This window comes from Siniperca chuatsi, linkage group LG16 (genome assembly GCF_020085105.1).
Source record: "Siniperca chuatsi isolate FFG_IHB_CAS linkage group LG16, ASM2008510v1, whole genome shotgun sequence".
NCBI lineage: Eukaryota > Metazoa > Chordata > Actinopteri > Centrarchiformes > Sinipercidae > Siniperca > Siniperca chuatsi.
The window spans coordinates 20,403,929-20,426,093 of record NC_058057.1 but is presented as its reverse complement, the minus strand read 5'-3'; the positions used below and the strand labels follow the sequence as shown (position 1 = coordinate 20,426,093).

The 22,165-nt window shown below is 38.8% G+C and overlaps 1 protein-coding gene across 24 annotated transcripts in view; it reads left to right on the top strand.

The window, feature by feature from the left end:
- The first annotated feature begins 11,498 nt into the window (after positions 1-11,498).
- Positions 11,499-22,165, top strand: part of ptprk (protein tyrosine phosphatase receptor type K) — a 120,783-nt gene continuing 110,116 nt past the window's right edge. For 15 of the 24 annotated variants that reach the window (XM_044168620.1, XM_044168615.1, XM_044168616.1 and 12 more), the window contains exons 1-2: positions 11,500-11,841; positions 18,475-18,498. In XM_044168620.1, the coding sequence (XP_044024555.1) occupies positions 11,760-11,841; positions 18,475-18,498 (106 nt within the window). In that variant the 5' untranslated portion in view covers positions 11,500-11,759. Of the gene's footprint in view, positions 11,842-18,474; positions 18,499-21,126; positions 21,224-22,165 lie in introns of all 24 variants that reach the window. The other 9 variants (XM_044168631.1, XM_044168630.1, XM_044168627.1 and 6 more) reach the window with 4 other exon arrangements.

The window sequence follows — 22,165 nt, the reverse complement described above, 5'->3', positions numbered from 1 at the left end:
GATGAATCGATGCTTCTAAATATCAGTGTTTGGGAATGATGAAAAACACAGAGCTAGGATCTGATCTTTTCTGGTTTATTCTGTCTCCTGGAGGCTCAATGTTTTTGGTTTATCTGCTCTAAAACAGACGCAACACACACACACACACACACACACACACACACACACACACATACTCCCACCATCCACCTGTCCTTACCAGCTGGCAGATACACCTGGTTCACTGGCATCAGCCAAAAAAATGGAACGTTACCATAGCAACCATATGGTGTTGGCCTGGCATGGTGGGCATTGTCATGGTAACAGCAGAACAGACAAGTGGGCAGTGCCAACCTTATAGGCCAAACTGGACCAGGAACACACACACACACACACACACACACACACACACACACACACAGTTCCTTGACAATGCTGATACTTCAAAGCTCCATACACCAGATGCTAGACTCCAGAATAATACCTCTAAAATTAAAGATCTCTCACATTAGCATGTCATTCAGTGTCAGTTTTCCCACTTTCTATTTCCCTTTTTTTTTTACATCAACTTGTAGCCAGATCAAAGAAGCTTTTATTTCCTGTATCTGCTGTTCTTTAGTGACAGCAAAATGCAACAAAACCAAACACTGATCTTGCATGTTATCACTTTAAATCAGGTTCACAGCTTTTAGTAAAGCCAAGCACTGCACAAAAATACAGCAAACTGTGTCTGCCTTGGCTGAATCTGTGAACACTGTGAGCAATGTGAGAAGAATTGGCTATGGTTATAGTGTGGACTAACCCTTCCCCCTCATGGCTCAGTGGACAGGCTCGCATAGATGGGACTAGTATGTGTGAAGTGGCGAAGTCATTAAAAGCTGTGATTAAGAACATTTTATATTTTGCACAGGAACACACAATACAGATTTTTTTAAAAGGCAACCAAGAAATTGTGAGAGGAAGTAGTACTCCTTCAGAATGTTCAACAGCAATATCATGAAGACTTTATGTTCTGGGTTAAATTTACCATTCTTGGCCATGTCTTTTGTCACATGGCTTTTCTAGGCATGCACATACATTGGCAGAGAGGCACAGAATATAAATCTGGAAGTAAACTTGCTGCAAAAATAAAATTCAGCTGCTTCCTACAAGGCCTCCACTATGTGGACAGGCTTACTGGCCAATCTGCAGTGTGGGATCATCTCCAGTTGTTTTAAGATATCATGTTTGTTTGTGTTGCTTGCAGGGAATAATTTATTTTTTCTTTTAGTTTAGTTCTTCAGGAAAATCACTGAAGCTGCACAAGGTGTGATTTCTATCTAGAAATACACATCACCTCATACTGAGATGACATTTTTCCTTGTTTCCTGGAACAATATTATGGTTTTGCTACAGACTATTGCAGAAAATATTCTCCTTGTACAGAAAGTTGTAAATCAAAGCTGTTTATTGTATCTTTGATTCAGATTCACAGATACGTTGACAGAACGACAGGCAGTCAGGATGACAGACAAGGCAAGATGATTTGTTTTCAAAACATTCAGGGAACCATCTTTAAAGGGAAATATTGTCATGATTGTGCAAATGATAACTGGTGGCTTCATCTGAATCTTTTCTTGGCTGAGTGTTCAGACACAAATTTCCTTCAGCAAGTTGTCGGACAACTCTGCAACATCTGTCCACACCAGTGAGCACAACACCCAGAGTTACACTGTGTTGAAGGATGAGCTGAAAAACTAGCTTCAAGTATGTTTCTAAGTAAGTGTGTGTGAGTGTTGTAATTGTGCAGAGTATGCAAAAGTGCATATTTGTGTGCATGTGTGTTTACACACTCCCACACCAGGTTGCATACCTCAGACCTGAGTATGCATGAGACAAATAACACACACAAACTTTCTCTCCCAATCTGTCTTTTTTCAAATATAAACACATAGACTCACACACACAGCAGTTTCCTACCATAGCTGTGACCTTGAGACTGAACATGAACATGCATATCTCTCCACACAGACCCCAAATGGTTTAACTCTGTGTATGTGTGTTAACGTGGAGCTTTGCCAACTCTGTCTACAAAAAGAAAACATTCTCTCCTCTCCTCTTCTTTCCTTTCCTTTCCTTTCCTTTCCTTTCCTTTCCTTTCCTTTCCTTTCCTTTCCTTTCCTCTCCTCTCATTTCCTCTCATGTCCTCTCCTTTCCTCTCCTTTCCTTTAATTTCCTCTCCTCTCCTTTCTTTTTCTTCTCCTCTCCAATAAACTTGGCTCATAACTGATACTATTACTAGAGCTGCAGACTTAAGACTTGAAATTTGGACCTGAGTCAGACATAGGTCACAAAAATTAGGACATGAGACTTGGAATAGACTGCCATGAGGCTTGACTCGCTTGAGATTTGAAAGTAAAAACAATGAAGTCTTAAGTTTTTACTAGAAAATGTTGGAACAATGAAAAATAAATAAAACAACGCCAGGCAGGCCATGCATAGCTACACACCTTTATGTTTAGTTATCATGGCTAAGCATTGAAAAGATTTGGTCTCACAAAAAACACAATTAACACAGTTTGACAAACATTACCACCTCCAGAAGCTCCAGAGCTTTCATCCAAATCACACAGTCTTCATCAGCGCATGGAATTTGTGCAGTTTTCATGGAAATGGATGTATTATCATGTGAGCTTAGTAGGTGCACTTTTAGGACTTCTCGTCTGTGATGTCTTAAATTTAAGAATGAAAGTTTATTCTTGACCTTGGAAATAGTAGTTTGACAAAACAATCCCAACTCAAGGTCAACTTACAATCTTTTTCTGGAGCTTTCAACTAAATCACATGGTCTTCATGGTTAAAAGCTCTGGAAAACGCTAAGTGGACCTTGACTTGGGATTGTTTTGTTAAACTGCTACTTTAAACTGCTGATGAACTTTCATGCTTGACTGTATCACAGCTTTGACAGGAAAATGTTTGTGCAGCATGTCATTTTAATCAGCAGCATTCAGAGACCTGAAAGACTTACAGAATCAGAATCAGAAATCAGAAATACTTTATTGATCCCCGAGGGGAAACTCTTTTGGGGATCAATAAAGTATTTCTGATTCTGATTCTGTAAGTCTTTCAGAATCAGAATCAGAAATACTTTATTTATACTGTATTTTTACAATTGACTTGCTGTTTGCTTAGACTTGATTTTGACTTGCTTTGACAAGACTTAGCTATATAGACTTTATATATATATACTTTGCTTTTGGCTGTGGTATTTTGGTTTTATTCCTCCTTTCCTCTATTTTCTGTGCTTTTCAGGCATTTGGCCTTCAGAAGTGTCTGCATATTCGCTTAACACTTTTCGTCTCTTTATTTTTTTTTCTAATCTGAGGTGGGAGGGGCTGCCGTGCTTTCCCAAACACAATTAAGACATGATTGACAATGGATAATCAGTGCTAAACCTGCTTGCCTTCCCCTATCACATCTGTACACACAGTAGGGGAGGGAGATTTTTAAGGACATTTATAAACTGCCTTCTTTGAATGGGCTCATCAGTGTATTTTTTCACGTCACATCTTTTTCATCATTAAAGAGTACCTCATAAATACCTCATAAAGTGGCATGCTACCGAGACAAGGGCACTGTGTCCTTTTCCAAAAATAATCTTAAGTCCAGTGTGGAGCCTGAGGTGAATTTGAGCTCTCAGTAACCAACACATACAAACATATCATCCCACTTCTCATGTAACGCACCTTCACCTTTATTTAAACCTGCATGAATCAATATTTTTATATCAACATTGGATCAAATGACAATCTGTAATATTCAGCCCATTGTTTTGGTTTTCCCGCCCCCAACTTGATGGTTTTGGTTTTGGTTCTCTCATCAACCTCGTTTCTAGCTTTAGCAGGCAGCTGTTTTCACCAAAAAAAGCTCTGATAAATGCATTGTACACTACCCGCCCAGCACCAAACAGCAGACAGTCAAAGTTAGCAACTACCTGGTGAACACAGTGGAGCATTCAGGAGCTAAAGAGCCAGATATTTTCCTCAGGAGTTGGTGAAGCCCAAAACAGAGCTAAAAGGACAGTGAATAATGGACTTACATTCATCACACGGCCAGAAACACGGTTCCAAATGAATGATGATGCTGCTCAGTGTCTGTTGATGAGAAGGCGTCAATGTTGAGTTTTCCAGCTTTTTCACATTTTAAACCATGTTGTGTTCTGTTTATTTTGTCTTTTATCAAAACTAGTTGTCTTTCCTTGTCATCTTATTATTAACACTTTAGTTGTATCTCCATTTTATTTAGCTATTTATTGGTTGTTTGGTAGGTCCTGCAAAGATTTTTTCTATATCAAGGGCATTAATAATTTATCTGTCGAAGCCCCTTAACTACATAGTTGTCAGATCTGAAGGCAGAATCCCATGGACATTCAGTGTCAAGTTCCCTTTATAATAATTTTATTCAGGAAGTTTGTTTTTTACATGGTGATTCAAATATTGAAAGACTTTTTGCATTGGAAGGGCCCTATATTCAACATAACAGCGCGAAGGTTGCACCTTTAAAAAATCTTAATTTATTTAATTTCTATTCAGACTGTGACTAGATTGAAGTCAGAATAAAATGAGCTGACCTCGAGTTCTGCTTGGTTCATGGCAGCCAAAATCAGAGATAATACCACTCAGTTTTTATTTCTGTACTCGACTGGATGTCATATGAACACTAACAATTTGAAAGTTTTTGACTTTTTTTAATCAATTAATGTGATGACTCATACATCTTGTCACATGTCACAGCCAAACTCTTCTGACTTAAATTTGTCCACACTTACTTTAAAATCTCATGATCAATTTAATTATAACAGCTGATCCTTTATCATCAACGCAGTGTATTTAGATAAATGTGTCTGTTTCAAGTCAAGTCAACTTCAAATTTCTTGTTATCAGAGTCAAAACCCTTTCATATACATTACGGTGATGTGACAATTCAAGGCTTTATCCAAAACAGAAAGGACAGCCTGGGGTATGAGGTACAGCCTGATGGATTTTCCATTTCCATTTTCTATTCATTGTAAAATTCAGCCTTTTAAAAGTGCCTGAACCAAGAGGACAAAGTCATTCTTGACTTTTCTTTGTCTATCTTCAAATAAAGCAGATGACAGACAGTGGAGGAAGAAGTGGAATAAAATAACAGACTCACAGAGCTGTCAATCAAGCAGTGGTCAGAGGGACACTAGGAGAGACAGAGAGCTGCATGCACTGTACAGTATGTATGAGTGGCATCACCTGTGTCTGTGAGAAAACAAGCTCTGCTAACATGCTGATGTTTAGCAGGTATAATGTTTATCATGCTCACCATTTCAGCTTTGCATGATAGCATGCTAACATTTGCTAATTAGCACTAAACACAAAGTACAACTGAGGCTGATGGGAACGTCATTAGTTTTTACCTGATAATGACGCTTGATGAAAACATCCCCAACGTGATTACAATTCATCCTGAAGGGGACATATCTGAACCAAATTTCATGGCAAGCCATCCAATAGTTGTCAAGTAATTCCTATCAAAATCACAAATGTAAACCTCATGGTGGCGGTAGAGGAAAAGTCAGGGGGTCACCAAAGTCAGTGTCATATATCTTCTGGGAATCATGAATGACTGTGCAACGTGTTGTAGCAATCAATCAGGTAGATTTTGAGATATTTCGCTGGAGAAGTGAAGACTTTGACCTGCTGGTGATGCTAGGTGGAAAGTCAAGGGCTCACAGAGGTCAGGTGATCATCATAGTCAGTTGGGTTTATTCTCAGGGCCATGAATGTCAGAAAGTACAAAAGTGCATGGCAATTCATCCTGTAGTTGTTAAGATATTTCAGTCTGGACTAAAGTGATGGACCGACAGACTGACATTGCCTTCCTTAGAGCCATGCAGCTAGCGTGGCTAAAAACATTGGTGTTGGATATTAACAAAAACATTGTCACTGAACGTAATCCGAGGTTTAGCGAAATCGTCCAATATTTACGTTCTTGTCAGGTGACAGGGTTGGTCTAAAAACACTGGAGCCTTCTCTGCAATTCATCATAGACCAGACACTGGATGGTACATTTGGTCTCAAAATTGCACTGAGCTACTGGTGAGCTCCAGTGAGTGCTGTTAGAGGTTAGATTGCTGGAAATTGCCTGCAAAGGAACAATGTACCTGCAGCGGGGTTGAACGGGGTCATCCGGTGGTTCCAAATAAAAAAATCTATTTATGCTTGCTGAACATTTCCAGCACAGAGATTTTTCCACATAGACTAACTTTCACTCTACCAGATGTGTTATTACACAACAATGACTACCTGCTATGTTTTTCTCAACTGGCTTTTGCCACCTAAAGCCAGATAAGAGTTGCAACATGACAGTTTTGTTTGATGTGAGGGATTTAAAAAAAACAATGGTAGGAGTGAAACAAACATCTTTAAATCACTGTAGACCAGAATTCACACTGTGAAAGACTATATAGACAAAGTAGAGAAAATGTTTTTATGTTTCCACATGAAAATCTAAGTAATAAAATCCAATTTACGTCAGCACATGTCTGTCATATGTTGCACTGAAAAGAAGATCTTTACATTTTACAGTCATTAAGAGTGAACATTCTCTACAAGATGTGTACTTCAGATGCATATGACAGCTGATGAACACACTTTGACATTTGGACAGGTTGACGCATCTATTACTGCCTAATATAGAGTTGTATCCACTGTATATACCGCTTAAATGATTTCAGCCCACTGTACACAAACCTGCCAATGTAAAAGCTGCCTGCATCAATGCATACAAAAGTATGTCATGACAGCAGTGTGTACGAGAAAATAACAACCTAAAACCTGCAACTTCAGCAAACACAGCAGTGAGGATACACTACTGTCTATAATGGCAGGGTACCAGCACTGTGTAACAATAGCAAATTCACATTTTGAAGCAGCGTAGTAGCATCAGAGTGATATTTTAGGGCTGATCTGCAGGACACTTACAATACTAGGCCTGACAGTCAAATTTACCCTGTGGACAGAAAGAAAACGCCTATAATTACCAGCACACCCAGGGCGTTTGGGGGCCCTAAGCAGGATTTGGTTTGGGGCCCCCCTCATTGTTACGTATTGCCACTTCACATGGCACTGAACCAACTTGTGTATTGTAAATTTTAGTTTAAGCACACAAAATGTACACATAAGCATGTAAAGTGGGACCTATTATCAGCAACACTATCTTTAAATAGACTACAGTAAATACAGTATTTGTCCATTACCCCCTAACCCTAAGGTCTTTCTCAGGGCCTTTTGCTTGATCTGGTTAAAATTTGATGCATATTTTAGTGTAATGTTCTCATTGGAAAGAGCTGAGTCTCACCTGTCTTCATGTGTGAGATGTTCGAATGTAGAAAGGACGACCAAAAAGATGCAAACTGTCGAAGAATAGCTTGTGAAGACAGGGCCGTATGCAGGGTTTTAGAAATACCGAGGTACATACATAAATGTAAATAAAATGTGTGTTGGCCACTGTTTAACGTAGCGAGACCGCACAGGAGCTATTCGTCAGATGATGTCTGGGATTGAATGGCACTGAACTACAAGTTCAATCAGGAGAGACAAGTAAATGAAGTAAAGACAGTGTTTATTAAAACAGATGATGTGAGATGTTAATCTTGAGTCTTTGGTGCTTAGACTCTGCGCGGAGATTTTGGTAATAGAGGGCGTCTGCCCTGAGCAGCGGCAGAATAAATCCCCCCATGGAGTCCAGACACTGGTGGTGGTGGTGGTTGATGACTCTGCTGAGGCTGAAGATGTTGATGGAATGATGAGCTGATGGATCTGCGAAGACTGGGCGGTGATGGGGAGGTGGAGGGACGCAGTTGCATAAACGTACTGAACGCAGAGAGAGAATCATATTTAAACAGATGATGGGTTGACAATGAAGGTATCACTGTGCAATCGGATAGATGAGACCAGCTGATGGAATAGCTGATGTCCCGATTTGACACCCTGGATAATTGTAGCAGGAAATTTGAGTGAGCATGCGTGAAAGGAGTGAATGGCAGAATGGTATGAGAATTAACTACACCTAAGCTCCTAAGCTTCATCAGTCCATTTGTAAAATTCTCTAGTTACCTGTATCACACTTCACATGGATTCAGATGCCTGCCCGGTTTCCCCAAGTTGTTGACATAATCAAAGAACTTCCGTGTTGAGTAAAGTTTTTGTAGTAACGACAAAATCATCCACTTCACCACCCACACACAAGCAATGACGGTGGTCAGATGAGCAAGTCGGCAGTCTTGGCGTTGTACAATATCTTTGCAGCACCAAAGTAAAATTATTTTTTGGCAATTATATCACGACTTTAATTATATACACCTTGCAAAAAATAAACACGGCCATGTGTGAAGATACTTATCCCAGTTTGTGTTGACTTTTGTTCTTGTTTTGTTCATTAAGTTTGTCTAACTTATCATATCTAATACAACCGCAAAATGTGATTTTTTTTTTTAACCACAGAATCCTGGGAGTGCGTGTTTCATAGCGTACAGTAAATTACTTACTTAGCCTCTCTAAATTGTCCATTTTGCCCTTCTCTGAGCTTAATGTTTTGTCACAATTTGTTGGCAAAAATGGCACAAAATGTTGCCAGTTTTTGTTTAGGAAGTTCAATTTTATTGACATGTTATTGTTCATTGAAAAATATATTTTCTAGGGGCCCCCCAGAGACTAGGGGGCCCTAAACAACTGCTTATGTCGCTTAATGGGTAGGGCCGGCTCTGAGCACACCAACAATCCAGCAACCCTGTGAAAGTCTGGAAATGAATTTATTGTCTCTGCAGAGACAAAAGTTTGCCTCTCTGAATATTCCTGTCTCCCACAGCCACAAACTTGAGAGAAGAGATTGTTCACACCTTTTATGTGGGAGAGGTGGCACTAAGAGAGACAAAACACACTAAAAGGATGCACAGCAATTCCCTGCTCGTATATTTCCATCCACGCCACATATATTTAGCTCAGCTGTGTACCAAATCACAATATCTATTTTGTCTTTTTGGCAGGCCTGTCATGATGTCATCTAGCCCCACTTTGACACGCACTGCTGTCACCACCGTTGGCAGACGGTGAAATGTGGGCAAATGATTTGTTTTTAATTTCTACTAGGAACATACAGACACTGGTGCTAGCATGTTAGATACTGTGCAATGCACAAGTACCCACATGATCTAATTATATATACAGAAAATGATTCGCAAATGTACTAAATGTACTAAATACAGTTTTCCAGTGATGCATTTTATGGTCTGAAACCAGGAATATAAAGGACATCCTTCAACCAAATGCTAAAGTAATTTAAATCACTTTTTCCCAGAGAGATTTTTAGCTCAAATAAAAAATACAGTTATGTTCACAGTCCACCAACTGTCCACAAGGTCTCCTTTAAATCAAAAAGAAGTACCTCCTGGCTGTACAACTTGATGACATTGCAGAGCCAAGCCCTGGTGCTCTGGTGTGTGTCTATATGAAAGAGTATGATTTTTGTCTTGCAGAACTTATGTCTCTGTTTAATCTTTCTGTGCTGTAAATGAGTTCAAGTTACAGCCATTAACATAAACACAAACATTATTATTACATTATCACATGATAAAACATAGCTTTTCAACTTGAAATTCCTTTGTACCATCGTGAGTTTATGTGTCTGTTTCTATAAGTGTCTCACCTGCGGAGGATATGGGTTTTTTCTATTCTTTTCTTTTCCATTCTTTTGTATTCTATATGCTTTATTAACAGGGGTGCCTTTGGGGGTGGGGGTGGCTGAATGGTTTAAGGGGCCCAGAGCTGGACAGGGGTCCTGGACTGTGCCAGGAATTATAAATATTTTTGTGTCAGAGCTTTTTTTTAACTGTTGTCAGGGATCCAACTAGAGTTGCCCCTGTTTATTGCAATGAATGTATTTCAATCTTTAAACCTGCAATAACGATGATTTTCTTGGCCACTAGGTCCAGTGGAAATGAGATGTGAACGCAACTTTGACATATCATTACCTTTTAAGTTCACATGGTGAACTTTTAAGCAGACAGTTGCTGGCTCTTTAGCAACTCAATGCCCCACTATGTTCACCAGCTAGTCACAAACTGTGTCTGTCTGCCATTTGGTACTGAGCAGGTAGTGTACAGTGGGTTTTTAGAGCTTTTTTGCTGAAAACAGTTGCCTGCTGAGGCCGAAAACAACATTATGAGAGCGGTGAGAGTGAACCAAAACAGTAAATTTACGGGCCAGACAGCTAGACAATGAGCTGAAAGCTATAAAGCTCCGTAAAGCCGAGCAGAGCTACAGATTCAGGTGATAATTCTCTGTAGGTTCATAGCTATGAGTGACCCCTTTCACATTGTCACACTGTTTTCACATTTGATACATTGTTATTGTAACATATTGGTTATAGCTGCTTTACAGTTTCACAAATGTGAAGATTTACTTTGTCAGTTTTACATTGTTGTAAGTCAAGTCATTTTATTGTTTTTGTACCGTTGATCAAACAAAATAAGCAGTTTGAAGACATCACCGTGGTCTAAGGTAACTTTAAATGAGTTTTGTCAGTATTTTTGACATTTTACTGACTCAATGACTAATTGACAAGTTAAAAAAGAAGAACCCTCTTTATTAACTTAATGAAAATGATCGCTAAGAGAGTTTGTGTATGTGTATATGTGTAGAGGTATTCCTTCAAAAAGAGAGAAAGGCCTAGCAGATCACAAATCCAGCTTGGCTCATTATGTAGAACGGCCACTTTCAGAATGTTATATTTTTATAGACATTTAATTAGTAGATTGTTATTATTTATGCATTAACATGTAAGCAACATTTAAATGTGGTAGCTTGTCAAGGTGAAGCTATTTGATATACTATCTTGTAGTATAATCTATATCATAACAAACAAACTCTTCTTATAAGATGATAATATGTTATGTATGTAAAATCTGAAAAGTAAATAGTAACTATGACTGTCAAATAAATGTAGTGGAGTAAAACGTACAAAAAAAATCCCCCTCTATAATGCAGTGAAGTAGAAGTATAAGTGGCATAAAATGGAAAAACTCAAGTGCCTCATTAAGTAGCCTACAGTTAATGTACTTAGGTACATTCCACCACTGAGTATACATGAAAATAGGATGTATAGTTTAACAATTAGGTGAGAACAAGAAGAAATGAACTTTAAAAAATCAAAAGAGGAGGCAAATTTTGAAGGAGCTAAATGCCGCATACAGTCTTTCAAACTGTGATGGTGGTGATTATTTATGAGGGAAAAACTTCAGTAGCCTATTTTTTTAAAACGTCGATATTAATGTGTAACAATGACTTATGGGAAATGTATACATTTCTAACAAAACGCATCATAACACACTACAAGAAATACAAGTTTTGTTACATTGTTTCTTTTAATTTGTTTTTTTCCCCAATCAACTCCTACCTCCTGACGTCACGCACTTTCTCTGATGCGCTCGCGCTCCCTCCCTCTCTGCCTCTCTCTGTCTCTCTCTCGCGCTCCCTCTCTCCGCGTGAAACAAAGTGTAGTGTCCGCGAGAGCCCCATAGGAAGCGAAAAGAGAGAAACCGGAGAAAGGAGAGAATGGGGCGGCTGAATCCACAACAACAGGAGGAATAATAACCCACTAAAGAGAGAAATAAAGAAGACTGAAGACGGAGGAGAAGACGGAGAAACTCGCAGGAAAAAACTTTCCGGACGGGAAAACTGTTACAGACTCAACACACGGCCACGTTCGAAAACATGGATACACTTTTCTCTGTTTTCCTGGGACTCCTGTTTCTCTTTTCGACAGTTGGTAACGTCTCCGGCCAGATACCGACAGGTAAGGACGAACAAAGAAAACACAGACAGTTTAGAGTGTTTTCTGTGTCTTGAAATGAAAGTTGGGACGATTTCTTTTCGCCTTCTCCATCTGTGTAAGCGTATGAATTCCGGACAGGTGTGTTTTAGGTGTAGGAGAAAAGTTAGCCTCCGTGTTGAAAATGTACCTTCGTGCCTGTTTTATCGCTTTGGGGCTGTTTTCAAATATCCTCAGATGTGAGACATGCAGGTTTCCTGGAGTGAAGATGCTTTTTGTCACTGTTAAAATGTAAAATGTTTCTTACGTTGCATGCAAGTCGTATTTAAGCCTGTGTGAGCTTGTCGCCTCTTGATTGAATGCAGTCTGTTTGCAGTAGGTTGGCTTTACTTGCACAAACTCTATCTTAAAGGTTTAAAACTAAGTTGCAATATTTCTGTTTGGGCTCTTATCGGATCTCAAGACTCCCGACTGAGGATTTTCTTTATAAAACGATCTGATTTGAGGACAAAAAACAAACAAACCTCATAACATAACATAAATCAACTGCATGTACTTGCAGTAATGAGCAAAACAGGCTACAATGACCAACATTTACAGCTTTTGCATGGGGTTACCGGTTAACAGCATGTCTCATAAGCAGAGTATAGAGCTTGTGTGGGGAAACATCGTTCACAGTTCAGCCGTGCAGGCTCGCGAACAGCGCATGAATGGAGAAAAAGTTACTGTATGCGCGGAGATCACCTCCTAATAACTATAATATCCACGTAGCGTCACAGTGATTACTTATATTATGTCTGGTTATTACAGTGATCCTGCACTTAGTGGTGTTTCCATCCTCTTCTCATCTATGGCATTCAACAATTCCTTCTGACTCCTGTTCTACTTTAATGTACATATGTAATACTACTAGACTACTATGTGTTATTTTTAAGGTGTCGTTCTCTAAAGTCTGTGATGTATTTTAAGTCTTTAAAGAGGACTGTGGCTCTTTTATAGGCTATGAGGAAATGGTCGGTTCGGTTCGCAAGCGCCGTGAGCTTTTCGCTCTTTGCAAACCAAATGATCCTCTTCTGCTCCAACTTTACTCGCGCTGCATGCACTAAAACCTAATGGTTGGAAAATAGCCTGTACGCCGATGAAGTGAACATTGTTCTTGCAGCACCGTATGATTTAAATTAAGGAGAGGAAAGACTTTTTCTCTGAAGACCGCGGTTTCATCTTATTACAAGCTGTGAATCTGTGAAGATTTATGGTAATAGATGTGATTTTATTGACTATCTGCAAGGCGAAGAGGATGAAACCTAAACTCAGAATAGTCATAGTTAAACTACATGCAGCCGTGTGCATGACCATTGTTTAGTAAATGAAACGACCGTGACATTGAACTCTTCCTTGTTTTTCTGGGAATGCATGGAAACCTCTTCTATGGACTTCATGCTGTTCTTCCCGGTTCCCAGTTTAAACAGTAACCCAAATCGCAAAGTGTGTCTTTGCTCCCCCTTCGTCGGAGTCACGTATGCACTCCGAGAAGAAAAAAAGCTGCAACATTGCTGCTTGATGAGCTCCGGGGCGATGCGAATGCAAAAGTCCCCTAAATGAACTCGAGCAGGGAGTTATAGCTATAGCTGCGTTGTCGGTGCTGGACTGATCGGACGAAAACAACGTCCTATGTTTTCTGCAGCTCTCGGTCTCCGCGCAGTCAAACTCTCTCTACCTGTCTGCGTGGCTGCTGTGCGTTTTATTTCCGCATTCAGCAGTTGTTCGTGTCTGAACTCCAGCACAGAGAGGAAGAAAGAACAAGAGAGACACGCACAGCTGTTAGAAAGCTGACCTCCAAAATCATACTAAAACTATATAAGGCTCTAGTAAAGGACACATGATGCTCCATTTAAGTGCTGGAAATAGTATAAATACGTCGTTTTCTGCCTCAGTATTCGTTAATGATTTGCATAGAAATGACATTAATTACTACTTCATCTGGGAAACGTTTTATTGCCCCCACCCCATAACTACCACCCCCCTCCCTCCCTTGTGGCCATTTGGCCCTCTGGGTAACAAATGTGTGAAATGTCTTTGATGCCTCTTTGGGTATCTGAGTGCTGTTAATTTGCTAGTAAATTCAACTGACTAGATGTTGCTTTACAGAGAGCGGGAGGTGGGCTATCATTAGTGTGGAAAGGGGGTTAAAAAGAGAACTTGCAGTTGGTTGTGTTGGCATAAAAATTGGATTTTTAAATAAAAGCAAGCAACAGTAACAGTCATTTTAGTAAATCAGATACAGGGAAAAGGATCGTTTAGTTGCAATGAAAAGACATAATTTCTAGAGATAAATATGTAATTGCCATGCCCTTATCTGTAAACACTGAATCCTAATCAATGAAAAATTATAGTTTAAGAAGACAACTTGTCATTTATCACACTATTACAACAATGACCTACATCTGCAAAGAGAGTGCAGGACATGCTAGATATTACAGATCAGCACAGTCATTTCTATCACTGACAGCAGTTTTATTTGATCACTTAAATGTTTAACCAATGGGGCTGATAGGGTTAATAGGCAGATCATTAATGCAGCCAGTCTGAACTGTCACTGAGAAAAGGTGATTATTAGATCAGAAGTCAATAATGTAGGAAATCGCAGAGAATCACAGGAGAGATATGTGTAGCGGTGCAGCGTCAGTAGCTGTTGCACTCTGAAATCACAGACAAGGACAAGAAAAATCAGTGGCAAGGATTTAAAACTGTCAGTCATATTTAAACAAAGTCGCTTTGAGTTTGTGTTAAGATGTCTTTTCTCTAAATCTGTCTCATTTCTTTCTTTATCTTCTAGTTTCCCATTTCGAAAGTCAAACTATAAATTATGGCATTTTTATAAATCTGTGTCTCTCTTGTCTCTTCTTATCATGCTGTTTTGCGGCAGTTTTGTTTTGGCCCATCACTTACAAAGTCAGTATAATAAATGTGAAAACGTGCGCATCTCAATGCCTTTACGAAGTCAGTAACTGAGTTTATGTTAATTTGACAACTTTCTAAATCTGTCTCCTCTCTGATCGAGTTGTGACACAGATTCCAAGCGTCTTTAATCTTAATGAAGTGAAATAATTGTTTTCCATTAGTGTCTCCAGACGAATTAGAAGGCTGCCACTGCTACTGAACACCACATCTGAGCTGGTTTAATTATAATTGTAAATTATTTCAGTATTTTGAACATTTGAACCAAGTTAGTTTAATTATAATTTCTTTTCAGCTCCATTTGCAAGATGAAATAAAATTGTGTGTTTTCCTGCTGAAAGGCTAGAAAAAGAGAGTGATAGTGAGAAAGAGGAGAGGAGAAGGGGGGAAAAACAAGAAATGCAACCATTGGTTTTTGGCCGTGGGCATCTCCTCTACTCAAGAGACTGTGAAAACGGCAGGAGGGAGTGTGTGTGTGAGTATCTGCATGTGTGTTTCTTTGTCATGTCCTGTGTGTGTGCGTGGAGCAAATGTGTGTGTCAACTTGTGTGTTGCTGTCACTTAAAGAGAAAGAGGGAGGCCGATGCTTTTAAGCCCCCCGGAGTACAGTGGTACAAAGATAAGCATTTGAAATGTTTGCCTCTCATTTAGATTCATGTGAAAATGCCTTCTCATTCTACTTATGCCATGTAAGATGGCGCCAAATCAAATGCGGTTTTATTTATTTTCTCGTTAAAAAGTAATGCCTCAGTCCACTGTCCTTCAGATCCATCTTAATGTCTTCTTTTCAAATCAAACATCACTTTGCTCAAAGCCAATCTGTTTCTATGGATTTCAATTTTATCACTAAACTGACATCCGTAGAAACAGATAAAAAAAACCCCATCTCTTTGAAAGTACTGGCTCATTTCTTCAGTCGTTTGGGGATGAAGTCTGCTCGCACACAAGCGTGTGTGTAAAATGTGATTAATCTGTTGAGAGAATTCATTAGCTAATCCCTCATTAGACTATGTGCATGTGTGTGTGTATGAATGAATTTGAGGGTTTGTGTTGAAAAATCGAGTAGCGACACGTAGTGACTGTGCAACCTTTTAGCCTCTTGCTGTTGTCAGAGAGTTGAACATGAGAAAATGACATGATTGACACAAGTTGTGATTCCGGTTTCCATACACCATGCTGTGCAAAAGCTGTATGTACCGTGACAGGATACTCAGCTAGTCATGAGAAACGATTCCATGGTGTGCAAGTTTCACGCAAATGTTTGAGATTTTGGCAAAATAAAATGGGAATCAGTGCACGTTTCCATCAACTATCTTTATCATCATAATTAATCAAGCACCAGGAAGACATCATGGCATGTCATTGCCGCTTCCCACCTAAGATTAACTAACGATTATTTTCACTATTGTTTACCTGCCAATTCTTTTCTTGATTATTCATTTAGTTTATAATAGACCTTAAATGATAGTCGAATAGCTAATCAGTTAGTCGATTGGTAGAAATTAATATAACTATTTTGATAATTGATTAATTGTATCGGTCATATTCAAAAATGCCAAACATTCACAAGTTCCCGCTCTTCCATTGTATTGATGAACTGTTTTTCTTTGTTTTACATCATTGTAAACTGAATGAATGGGCTCTGAGAATTGTGATGGCCATTTCCCCCCAATTTTTAATGGAGAATGTAATCAGCACATTAATCGATAATGTACATGATCGTTGGTTGCCTAGTCTACAATCTGTCAGAAAATGGAGAGGTGAAGCCCAAGGTGACATCTTGAAATTGCTTGTTTTGTCCAAACAACGGTCCAAAAACCAAAGAGATTCATTTTACAAAGATATTAAACAGAGAAAAGTAGTAAATCACCACAGAAGCTGTAACCAGAGAATATTTGGAGTTGTTGCTTTAAAAAATGATAATAAGTTGAATATAAAAATAGTTGCTGATTAAATTTCTGCTGACCGACTAATTGATTAATCGACAAATTGTTGCAGCTCTTATAATAGCATTTGTTATTTTTTTAATGAATTAATTTGTCTCCTGATCCACATGTCCCCTGTGCTGTTTAGCAGCCGCTATGGTGATAGAGAAGGGGGAACAGGGGCCTCCATCTGGACTCGAACTGGGGAAGTTGTGGTCATGTACACCTGAGACGTATTCTTTATTTTCTGGGATTTCTGGTGGAGTAGAGGCAGGTAACAGTGAGTGGCAGGATGACATGGATGCTTTGTCCTAAGTGGAAGAAGCAGAAGCAGGTACTGCAATATTATCATCATCAAGTATTTAAAATCTGTTCCAGTGTTGATCTCACAACTTTTTCACCCCAGGCAAATTGATACACAATATTTCAACTTTTCAACTTCATGAGTTTCTGGTGTTTCTACTCAGGCATTTAAATGCACAAATTGAAAAATAAATACATAAAAACAGGCAGATGGAAATGTACCTAATGTTATAGTTAGGATTAACCTTTAGATGCATACATGATGGGTGTAAATCATCAGTCATCAAGCAGGAAGTGAACCAAGAAAGTGTTAAAGTCCTATTGGAAATGAAGGGAGGCAGCACATCCAAAACAAATCCCAAATCCCTGAAATATCACATCCCTGATGAATGATGGTATTAGTCCAGTATCATCAATCTCTGCTCTGCCCTGTTTGGCTCTGGTTACAGCTGTCGGTACAAGAGGGCCTTGAAACACCCTGCTGCCTCACATACACACTCATATACACACACACACACACACTTACACACACCATTGGCTAATGACAGATTAAGTAATCAACACTCTCAGCTGATTAATTACATTACAGTGCACATACACACTCTCTCTCTTACCCTCAAACTCACACAGACACAGATGTGAGCACTGTGTAGTAGTGTGTGTGTGGTGATAATGATATATATATAATGGAGGCATGGCTGGTGTGTGCGTGTGTGTGTAAGGGAGAGAGAGATTGGGAGATGTGGCAGCAGGTGACGACAGTCTTGGGAAAATGATTATTTTTATGGTTAACATGAGGGTTGGGTGAAGCAGAGGGTAAAGGTTGAGGTTGGGCATCTGTTGGCCAGAGGTTTAGAACATGTGCAAGTCAACAGATTGTCCTCACTACTTTTTTAATACAGATTTGTGTGTGTTATGTCAAATGTGAGGTTATATTTTCATGTTTAATTTTATTTTATATGATTTCTGAAGCTGTTGGTTCATTTGGATGCTGCTGCATTAAAGCCAGATTTATGTTTGACGCAAGGGGTAATGGGAGTCCAGCCATATATACACACTGCATACTTTTTGATGTTTACTTCTGAGTCTTTCTTCAACTTCCTTATGTTGTCTTCACTATCAACAAGCTCTATCAGCACCCGAAACTTGTAGGAGAAAAAACAAGCTGACCAATCACAGTTCTTGCAGTCCCCCACGTGGCATTTACGTAGCCACTGAAGCCACATTGTTATGGAATTTGTTGTTTGAAGACATCACTTTGGGTTATAGGAAATTGTGATGGGCATTTTTCACGTTTTTCTGACATTTTATAGACCAAACATTTAATTGATTAATAAAGAAAATAATCATTAGTTGTCGCCCTACACATCTTAAAATACAGAGCTTCTCTCCTGTATATGTGACTATACGCCTGTGCATGCTATCCAATCTAATTCTGTCTTATTCTCTGCTTTGCTTCTGTTGGATCCAGCTCACATGGGGCGCGCGGAGAAGGGTGAGTTATGAGTGAGCGGCCAGCCGAGAGCTGAGCTTCATCTGTCATAGTCATCATCATCGTTTTGTCATAGTCTTTAGTGTCGTCATCATTAGCCCATGGTCTTCACCTTAACTGTCACTTAAAGTTCCCTTTTCAATGTGTAGACATCCGTTTTAGTGATCTAATTGTTAGTTTTGTCATCTCATCTTTTAGCTGATGTGTCTTTACTAACCATCCAATTTAGACTCAGTGCTCATTTATAGTTGTTTTTGCAATTTCACCTTTACTCACCAGTACAACGTCTTTTGTAATATTATAAACACCTTATTAAGCCAATATTAAGGTTCAGTATGCAGTGATATTTAGACATTTTCACAGTATGAAAATGTTTATTAGGACCATGAATTATTTGATTCAATGTCAAAATAGTTTCAGTGCTTCTTCGAACTTTCAGGTCATGTCTGCAGCTATTTTGGTGGAAGTCATTTCTACAATGACAAACTTGAATCGAATTGATGAAATATTTGAAGCGCTCTTGTACTGGTTTGCTGTTGTCTTTGTGACTCTGCCGACCTGGCTGTCAGTTAAATCTATTTGCCATTTGTCTGTGTGTCTCCCCTCCTGTCTCTGTCTGTCTTTGTGTAGTTAGACAGCTGTCGGTAGGTTTGAAGTTTCCAGGTGCTGTTTATTTAGTTGAGCCTGGTCTTTAATCAAGGAGCTCTGAGTAACTTTGTTCCCGCAGTAGCCAAACACACCTCTTCCTTTCTTCTCTTCTTCGTCTCTTCTCTTCTTCTTCTTCTCTTCTCTCCTTATAACTGTCCACTTAAGCAACCACACATCCTCTCACTCTATCTCACACATATCCTCTATATTTCCTTCCCCCTCTGTCTTTCTCTCTTTGACACACAAACATTCACTGCGGATGGTTGTTAATGAGGGAGATGGGTTTTTTGTGTGAAAGTGACAGTAAAATACATTGCAGACACACCGCAGAGAGAGATCATGTGTAACTGTAGAGTTTGGTATCCCACAAGGCTTTGCTGTGAGAAAAAAATCAAAGCAAATAGGATGTTTATATTTTTATTCACAAAAATCAAAGACAATAAAAATCCTCAGTTCATTTTACACAAAGTCACATTCTGGTTAATCCTTAAAAACTGAAAAAATTAAGCTTTGATTTCTATGTGTATGGGAGTCAAACATAGAATTTGGAGTGCTATGCTCCAAAACACAAATTATTTAATACAAAAATAATAGAGACCTAATGAAAGCCCATCGAGGCAGAAATACTGTCAGGTCATATTAAGCAGGACAGGTCTTGAAAATGGTTTTGGTAGGTTCTACATGAGCTCTCACTAATCTCAGTAGATTACACTCAACTCAGTCCCTGAGACAGGATGTGTTTGTAAGATCTGCAATTTATAGTTCTTATTTGATAGTTTGTAGATGAGGTAGAAATTAATAAAGGTGTAGTGTTTAAAAGGATAGGTTCTGATTTAGTCTTTAATCTTCCTGTAATTTGAAGGCGATTTAGTTGATTGGCTGTGGATTTACTACAAATCTCCATTCATTTCTAATTTATAGGGACAGACTCAAACTTAAAATCAAAACTCTTTTGAAAGCCAGTTCTGTAAATTAGTTATTAATACCATAATATTAACGTTAACATACTATTGTGAAGGTTTCATACAAGGAACTTAAAGTGAAGAACTCATCCTGAGGCTGATCTGAGTGTCGGCCTCTAGTTTCCCTGTTGTCACTGTGACCAAACCCTGCAATTGTCCCACATGTTTAGCAAATGTTTGATACTGGGGTCAAGCCAAACCACTCAGACAAAAATATATGAGTGTTGGGGAATTCTGGTGGCTCACTTGGTCAAAGTGTAACTGTGTGTCCTTGCTTCAAATCTGTCCTGGGATGTGTGCCACATTAACACACTTCTTTTTTTCTCCCTCTACTATCAACTACCTAATAAAGACAAATTCCCCAAAAATGATCTTTTAATGGAGAATTTCAATGGGAAGATCATCCAGAGTATAACATTTTAGGGGCTTGTGCCTTTTAGTGTACTTGCTAGAGCTATTTTTTGTCACCCTCAAAGCTCCTTAAGAGACACTTTACACAAATTAAGATAAGAAGGTGTCTTTAAAGTGACAGATAACACCATAATTTGTTCCAAACTGAGACATCTTTGTTTTTTCCTTTACTTTAGGCAGTGCTTTTGTCTGTGTGTTGAGTAAATGTGACAACAAAGCTGTGTTTGTGTGTGTGTGGGAAAGATTGAGCCTCTTCATGTTAGCCTTCAGGTGGACTGGATTTATAGACATGGCCAAACATCTGTCATGAAGCTGAACCAAACACACACACACAGAAGTAGCAATACAGTATACCATAGCAAGTCTCCGTTCTGATCTCTGTGTGTAGTCTCATGATAAAATCCCAGAAGACATTCTGCTACAGTCACTTTCAGCCATACCGCTACAGTACGTATATCCTGATATCAAAAAGAACGCTATTTTTACTGTTGTTACAGTCTTTTCTAATAACTCTCCTCTGCCCTTTAAGCTATAAGCTTTAAGCAGTAGAAAGCTTTCAAGATATATAAACCCTTCACTGTGTGTGTGTGTGTGTGTGTGTGTGAATTAGGGGCTCACAGACAGATGACCAGTCCATTAAGATTATCATCTCCATCCCTGACCATGTATCTTCACATCACCACGATGCTGGTCCTCTGTCTGTCTGTGTAAGCAGATATTTAAATCTTCTAGCAGATATTCCAGAGCTATCTTTTTCCTCTAAATGATGTTACACAGGTTTTTTTTTTATCTGTCTGTCTGCCATCCTAATCTGTCGTTTTATCTGTCTGTCTGCCTGCCAGCCAGCCGGTGTGTGTGTCCCTCCTGTCTGCAAATGACTAGATGACTGCAGACACATGGTCAGCCTGACAGCAATTGCGTATACGCACCTACAGTCAATCACTCTAACAGACAGGCTGTGTGTGGGAGTTTTCAGACAGACATTTAAATGTTGAACATCTGTCTGTCAGTTTTCTGGTTGGTCCTCCTCAGCCTTGATTTCTGAAACACTGTCTGTGATGAAGCCAAATATTAATATTTCAGTCATAAATGTAGCATGTTTAACATATACACATTAGAGTATTTAAGGGAAAGCATTCTAAATATATAAATATAATGGTGTCTTAATTGTCAACTCCAAAACAAGTAAGAATAAAATATGATAAAATTTAGCAAGTAAGTAACAAGTTAATATATAGAGGATCATTGACCTTTGATTTCTGCAAACTTTCCACTTTACTGGTATAAATATTTTAAAGAGAGCTGAGCCCAATGACTCACAAATTAAATAAAAAAAGAAATGCTGAAACATTTAATTAACCAAGTTATTTATATGTGGTTATTGAGTAACCGTTTAAGTTATTTATCAACCCAAAACGCCAAACATTTGCTGGTTCAAGTTTCCCAAACGTGAGGAATTGATGATTTTTTTCATGTTTATATTCATTGTAAATTGAATATCTTTGGGTTTTAGACTCTTTGGTCACACAAAACAAGCAGTTTAAAGACGTTAACATTGACGCTGGAAAATAGTGATGGACATTTTCACAGTTTTCTGATATTTGATAGAGGGAACAATTCATTGTTTATAAAAGAATAATCAACAGATT